The sequence below is a fragment of the Sparus aurata genome, chromosome 11, assembly GCF_900880675.1.
Source record: "Sparus aurata chromosome 11, fSpaAur1.1, whole genome shotgun sequence".
In the NCBI taxonomy this organism is placed as follows: Eukaryota; Metazoa; Chordata; class Actinopteri; order Spariformes; family Sparidae; genus Sparus; species Sparus aurata.
The window spans coordinates 2,304,550-2,312,502 of record NC_044197.1 but is presented as its reverse complement, the minus strand read 5'-3'; the positions used below and the strand labels follow the sequence as shown (position 1 = coordinate 2,312,502).

The 7,953-nt window shown below is 37.2% G+C and overlaps 1 protein-coding gene across 2 annotated transcripts; it reads right to left on the bottom strand.

The window, feature by feature from the left end:
- Window positions 1–654: 654 nt before the first annotated feature.
- Window positions 655–5,141, bottom strand: gpx7 (glutathione peroxidase 7). 2 transcript variants are annotated; one of them, XM_030432403.1, is made up of 4 exons: window positions 4,923–5,061; window positions 4,647–4,792; window positions 1,808–2,069; window positions 655–1,150 (listed from the first exon to the last, which is right to left on the bottom strand). In XM_030432403.1, the coding sequence occupies exons 2-4, from the start codon at window positions 4,737–4,739 to the stop codon at window positions 987–989; spliced, it is 519 nt and encodes a 172-aa protein (XP_030288263.1). In that variant the 5' UTR covers window positions 4,740–4,792; window positions 4,923–5,061; the 3' UTR covers window positions 655–986. The 2 variants fall into 2 exon arrangements, with proteins under 2 accessions (XP_030288263.1, XP_030288262.1); XM_030432402.1 differs by lacking the exon at window positions 4,647–4,792 and having other exon boundaries at window positions 4,923–5,141.
- Window positions 5,142–7,953: the final 2,812 nt, after the last annotated feature.

Genomic DNA, 7,953 nt, shown 5'->3' with positions numbered 1-7,953 from the left:
TTCACATTGTTTCCTGCTTCTGCCAGCAATGAGATTTTGCTGTGCCAAAATCTCAGTTGGAGCTAATGATTTATCTAGTTTTTTTCTTTTTACATCTTTTAGAGCGGATTCACTGATGTATTAATTAAAACAACAAAATATTAAAGAAAGTTCTGCATATTTCTGCTACTTTGTGCAATGATCAAAAGTCACCGAAATCACACAATAAATCAAAAAAAAGGAAAATGTAATGTTAGTTTTTTTAATTGAAAATGCAGCATTCTATTCTCTCTCTCACTGTTTTTGATTTTGGTTTGTAGCACCAGTCCCATGTAGCTATATGGTAAACTAATTAGCTAAGGGGTTTATAGTACTATGAGCCCTGTGTAGATTTATTTATGACTGCCTGTGCAAGACAGGACTTGCTTTCGCATCGTTTTAAACTTATTTTTGAATTTTTATTAATTGGTGGTGCCTCCGATTAGTAGGAAGAAGTATGAATTGCTGGTTTTAAATCTCACAAAAAATTATGCTTTTTACTTAATTTTCCCTTTTAAACTCAAAACACACCTTAATGAAATACAAATATGACACAAAGAGGGAGAGACGTTTGAAACAACTCAGACTTTTCAATAAGTCACAAAATACTTGTGTTCTGAAAACTCAACAGCACGGTTTCACTTTCATCACAGTAAAAGTTTATTCAACAAATGAGAATGAAAAAAAAACACATAATACACACGACTTACAGCTCTTTGGCTTTACGCTGCGGTTTCAACTGTCATATGCCTGATACAAAAAAGACTGACTTTAAACATATAGTGGTGTTTCATCAGTGCGTCCAGAAAGCAAGTAAAATTTGCGTTCACTGTGTGACTTGACTCGCATGGTTTAGTCTACAAATGTCTGATTGTACAAGCAAAATTCATGTGTTCAGCTCATCCCTTTGGTTCACATACCAATACATTTAAATCTCATATTGCAGAACACGAAAGACTGAAAGGAGGTTAAAGCTCTTCTTTCTTCTTCAAGATTATCTGCCGCACCATATCAGCTATTTTGGTTCGGATTTCTTTGACAGAGACTTTTGGCCCCCACGCATCCACCACTTTGCCGCTCACATCAATTAGATACTTCCAGAAATTCCAGTCAGGCTCTTTTCCAGAAGACTCTGCAGGGAATGAGAGAAGAAAAATAAATTAAAGCCTTCACAGTAAAAAAACAACAACATTTGTTTAGACAACAATGCAAAGTGTTTTCCATTTGAGCTCCCAGAGACACTTGAACCTTTATAATCTTTGTTCCCTGCTCTAAATATGAACTAAAGCCAGAAATGGCAGCAACACTGCTGTCAGGTTTGTACGGCAATGACACTGAAGATGGGAGACAACATGAACACCGAAATATTATGATTGAAAGGATATTCCAACCATAACTGTTTAAGATGTTTTAGCCTATTGTAAAAGTTACCAATGTTTTTTGAATAACGCAGAAGCTAACACTGACATTGGCCTTATGAAGAAGATAGTACTGATATTAGCCTGTTGGAGAAGCTAATGCTGATATTAGTCAGGTAAAGAAGCTAACACTGTTTTTAGCCTGTTGGGAAACACAACTTTCTGGTGATGTTAATACAGATGTTAGCCTGTTGGAAGAGCTAACACCGACATTAGCCTGATGTATAAGCTAACACTGACGTTAGCCTGCTCATGTTAAGTTCAGTCATTAAAATTCGAAGGGAAAAGCCTTTCCTTCACCAACACAGTAAATGTCTTAAACTAATGAAGCTAAAATTGAGTCCAGTGCAGCGACAACACATGTCACTCACCAACAAGGTACTTGTACACATTGTTGGCTCCAGGTCCCACAACAGCGATTTTACTGAACAGAGGGAAGGAGACTCCGTAGGCTCGACGCACAAAGCTGTCGATCTCCTTGTCGCTGCCGGGCTCCTGCTGCCCAAACTGGTTGCAAGGGAAGGCCAGAACATTAAAGTGGTACGGCCCATAGTCCCGCTGGAGCTGCTGCAGGTCTTTGTAGTGTTCCTCAGTGAAGCCACACTCACTGGCTACGTTCACCACCAGGGACACCTAAAGCCACAGAAATACACTGTGAAAACATTGCAGTTACAGTCTTACAGTCACAAAACAACTACCAGCAGCAACTGGGGGGGGCGACAGACAGCTGTTAGCTTCCCCGAATGAGGACAGAAATGCAGAAGATGATTGATTGCTTGGGCTTATCTCACATGTTACTACATGTGAATGGAAAGAGTATGTTTTCTCATGACAGGGTTAATCTTATTGTTCAAGGTGGTTTCACCTCTGCACATGGAACTACACCCTACTGTGGCATCAGTGTACTGGCACAGCCTGCAGAGCTTTACATATGCACCGACTACTCATGTAAGTCAAGCCAGCTACTTTAGCATGTTGTATTGTTTTTTATAAGTTTACAGATATGCAAATTATGTAGTTTAATATACACATGAGCAGCAAAAGCCCTCCTCATGACTCAGAGTCGTCTTCAGCGTACGCAAAATGTTAGCAAAACAATTGATGACTTAACAAATTAAGAATTGAACTGATCGCACATTGGACAACCTCATCAGACTAGCAACTTTGGAAAACACTGGAAGAAAAACAGGCACAAGCATTAAAAAGTCCCACAGACAAATGATCAAATACATAAATTATCGTTCTCTACTCAGAACTTTTTTTTACAGCAGAGCCAGTGGATAATAGAACAATTAGGCTATGCTCAGCCAGAGTTATGTTAATTTATGTTTGATACCTGTCACGTTTTAAAGACTATAAAAATCACCTCAGAGTTGTCTGCCAACTAGCCAAATTGCAGTTTACATCCATGTCTGTGCAGACTAATATAACACATGTGGTGAAGATTTTGAAGGTATTAAATGTATTTTTGGGTGAAACTGAAACCATCACTATACTGACATGTATGACTCCAGGATGACAAACATGCTGTCTTCACTTACAGTTTATTTTTACAGAGGACTGACACTGGCTTCATCTCAATGACTTTGGGTTGGACTACAATGTCTCAATATGGATGTTGCTGCACAGAAGCTCTCCACAATCAGTCACAGTTTCAAGGTGGGCACCCAAGATTAGCGTAACCAATTCAGTATCTGATGAAATGTGAAATATGGTCACAATCTCCCCATCTGTTCCCGACTTAGGACGTGCAATGATCGCCGGAAAGGTGTTTTCATAGAACAGTATGTCGTCACAGTGAAAGTGAACTTTCGGTTAGCCTGTTATTCTTGAGTGATGGGCAAAACCCTGTGTTGGGAGGTAACAGTGATGTTTTGACAATCCAATTTGAATCAGTTCATTCGAGTGAAGGTGGATGTTTGTGCCAGATGTGGAGAAACTGTCTCACTGCCACCAGTCAGTGTTGTAAAAAGAACCCAAACATCATACTTGGGTTAAAGTAAAGATATCGTGTTGAATATAACTTTAGTCACTCATATGAATAGTACTGGAGTAAAAGTCTTAAAGCATCATAAAGGAAAAGTAAATTATACATATATTTATATACTGTACAGTATATACTCTATATGGGTTGATCGATTTATTATCAAATCTTATATTCAGCATTTATTTGTTTGTTTGTTTTTAATCCAATTACTGATCAAATAAATTGATTTAAAAAATGTGCTACTTTTGCTCTGATGCAGCATTTCGCCTGCAAAGTATCTAAAGTTGTCGAAAACATGAAGTGGAGTAAAAATTACAATATGTGCTTCGAAATGTAGTGGAGTGTATGAAGTAGCAGAAAATGGAAATACTCAAAATTGTACAGTACTTGAGTAATTGTACTCAGTTACATGCCTCTGCACATGGCTGTTATGGATGCATAATTAAATATATATTAGATGAAGCGTAAGATTCAACCTTACTTTTGGTAAATAAGCACGTAGTCATGTTTTGATAAAAGAATACACTTACCATCATTGTCATCAATACAATCAGGGTAGACAAACTCATTAAATACAATCACCAAGATCAATGTTTATGGTGGAATAGTGGCTTATAGAGGCTTATATTTGTTTTGTTGTTCTTCAACTAATTATATGATCACAACTGTAATTGAGAATACAGCTGAAAATCAGAGGTCCGGGGTTAATGAAGGTGTACAGCAGGAACACAGGTGAGTTTGTTAGCACAGGTTAATACAGGTCACAGCTTCACTGTCAGTAAGTGAGCACATGCGTTCTTAGATTCAATCATGAGTTGTGATGCTTCCGTCACGTCAGTGCTGACCTCTAGTGTCTCAATGAAGCAACTCTATATGAGTTCTGTACAATCTGTAGATTATTAGAACCCAGATCCTTCTGAAGGACAGATGGATCAGATGTTTGAAGTAGTGTGATTACACACACACATACGGTAATTATAAGCATTTTTGAAAGAGAGCACAACAGGGGACTATTTCTTTATTTTATTCTACTTTGCTGCCAGGTTGTTTGTCTTTTTTTTATACAAACTGCTGATTGCAATAAAGAGATAAGTGAAGCATCATGGGTGGAAAACGTACCTGCAGCCTAAATATGTTCAGCCTCCCTTTAATGACAAGCTGAATAAAATGTGCATCAGTCTACTGTGTGCAGATTAACTCTCGCCCAGTCTAGTGATCCATACCTTGTTTGAATGAAACCTGGTGAAGCTCCTGCAGCTGCAGGGACTCTGCAGGCCTCTTGCCACGTATGCTTGCGGGGCTACATGACGGGACATCCTGAGCAGCCTGCGGTGAACTGACCCGCAGCAGCAGAACTATGTTATTACATCTACAGACAACATGTTAGGGAGGAGAGAGGACAATGAACATGCGACATTCATTCATTCATGCAGCATGCATTCATGCGGTGAGAGTGACACTGACGTGTATGTTCATCCCTTCAGACCTACTAGACTTACCGAACCGCGGTACTTTTCCAAGGACACCAGCTTCCCCCTGCTGTTCACCACTTTAAAGGTGTAAAAGTCTTTCTGTTTGCTCTCAGAGAAGCTGAATAAAGTCAGTAACACGGTGAGCGCTGCGGGGAGCATCTTCGACGGTCAAACTGCCAACACGACAGCGAGGAAACTTCTCCAAACTCCTGCGGATGGATCTCCTCCTCCGTCCGGTCCCGGCAGTCAAGGTACACACAGGAAGGACAGCACTTCCGGGACCGGCCGATGCTTACAAAATAAAAGCTTTGTGGGGGAAATAAAACGTGTCCTGCAGCGGTTGTAACGTCAGAATAAGATTTTTCATAAATGTAGATAGTAATAAACGATGAATAGGCTTCATGAATAAATAAATAAATAAATAAATGAGATACTTGAAAAAATATGAGATAAAAAAAATACACAAACTTTACATTAAACATAAAGAATTAAAGTAATTAGAGATTAAAGAAGTTCATTGTCCATTAATGTTTTTTTGTGATTTATTTTCCAAAAAGCAAGCACGCAAACACAGAATAAAAATAAATCTGTATGCCTCTCCTGCTCTGGTTAAAACATTACCAGAAGCCCACCCAGGTGCATCACGGTCCCACACCTATACTTCTGCCTATTTAACCTTGGGTGCCCACAGTTTTTACCCAAATTCCTAAATTAAAAATTAGACAAAACAAAATAACTCAACAAAACTATACATGGTAAAAAAGAAAATAATTACACAAGCAAACATCTAGAATAATCAAAAAAGAAATACTACTTGTTATTCTAAGTGCTGTATCGTAGCCAACTGGACGTGTTTCACCGTCTTGAAGATGTTTCACCTTTCATTCAATTTCTAACTAACTGGAGGGGAGTTGCAGGCTTTTAAACTTCGTATGGGATTGTCCTAACACAGTGTGGGAGTGTCCTTACACAGTGTGGGGGTGTCCTTATAGAGTTGTATAACTATTATAAACTTAAATAGTAACCAAAACTAACAACAAATAGATCCAACAGAAGCAATAAGCAAATTCATAATTTCCATTAACTATTCCAAGTTTTGTGAATATCCTAATTTTTATGCCACAATTAATTAATAGCTGACAATTATTGAAATAATCACTATTTTGATCAATCATTTTTCTGTTCTTAAATGTGAATAGAGAGGGGTTTTTTCTGGTTTCTTTATTCCTTCTTTGTCAGTAAAAAACTGTATATTTTTGTTGTGGGGTAATTTAGTTTGCTGGACTTCCCAAAGCTTTTATTTTGAAGGCGTGTTGGAACTGAAACAAAAACTTTTCCACCTCTCTTTCTGAGCTCATTTGGCAAATGAAGGCATGCACACCATGGCCTAGTTCTTATAGTGGAAAACAAACAAATCCAAGCCAAAAACAAAGAAAACCGAACACTTCTCCTCTGTTAGAAAAGTTTTCACAAACTGGGTCACATTTGTGGGGGAATTTAGGCTGTGTCTCATCCCAAACCAGAGGAAAGATACACAGACTTGAGACGAGGTTTATCATGTTGGGAACTAACATTTAGTTTTGGTTTCAGTGAATGGCCTACATAGTGTATGACAAAATATATATAAGAAAATACTGTATGAAGTGGCACACAGAGTGTCACTTTCTCTCTTGCATTTCACTACCTAGAATCAAGAAGACTGTATCAAAATACAGTATTGTGATGATTGAACACAGTAAATGGACGGAGGGTTTTGTGACCAAGACATTAACATAAAACCTGAGGGGGTGAAAGATGTGAAATATGACGATAGATCAGACTGCCTGCTTCAAAACGTTCATGTTTACTTCTGATCTTTGTTGCAGTTAATGTTGCACAAAGAGAGAATTATTAGAATTAAGCTCTGAATTACCTCACACATTTGGAATTACTCTGCTTCTCATAACCTGCATAGGACACTTGTGAATATAATCCTCATGGGATAAAAGATGTCTATAGTGAGTCTGTTTAGGCTAATAAATATCATTTTGATAATTTTCCCAAGGACAAATACTTGCTTGTGGAAATTAGAGGGAGGTAAGTCTAGTTGTGGAATGATAAATAAGAAAATGAATGAATAATATCCCAGTCTATTTTACTTCAAATATGGACAACATTGTCTGGCCAGGGCAAATTCCATGAAGAATAAAGCCAAGTAGAAAAAAACACCCTTGAAATTATGTTTAATTGCTTGTAATGCAAGTGATACACAAATGTTTTATTTCCATTATTTTTGTCATTTTCTAAATACATCTGCATGTTTTGGGAGTAACAGCATATATGTAATGGGATTACACAATCAGGATACAAAAACAGGTAACTGTATTCTGGTAAAGTTTCAGGGTTAGGACGGTTTCTTCTTCTTCTTCTTCTTAAAAAAAAAAAAGAATTCAGATACAGTTAGTAATGACCTCTTCATATGTAGTCAGCAACATAACCCAAGTATCACATTATGAAAGTAATGTAATTTGATTACTTCCAATCACGTCATTTCATTCCCCATAAAAAGAAACAAAGAAAAGGAAATGAAAAGAAAAGGATTAAGGAGTTATGCAAACGTGATGGAAAGTAGTCATGTTATATTACTTTCATATTGTGATACTTGGATTACGTTACTGACTAGGTCTACATTTCAATTAGGTAATTACTAACTGAATCTGAATGTGTTTTTAAAGAAAACCCTCCAAACTCTGAAAAGAAAAGAAAAAGAAAACAAAAGAAAACAAAACAAAACAAAAGAAAAGAAAACAAAAGGAAAGAAAATAAAAGAAAACAAAAGAAAACAAAGGAGAACGCAAAAGAATTGGGGGATGAAAAGAAAAGAAAAGAAAAGAAACAAATAAAAACAAAAGATTTGGGTGATGAAATGAAAAAGAAAAGAAAAGAAACAAAATAGAAAACAAAAAAAAGACTTGGGTGATGAAAAGAAAAACAAAACAAAACAAAAGACTTGGGTGATACTGTAGTTTCCGAGCCGTGTTAGAACGCAGCACATTACACGCCCCTCTTCATCGTCACT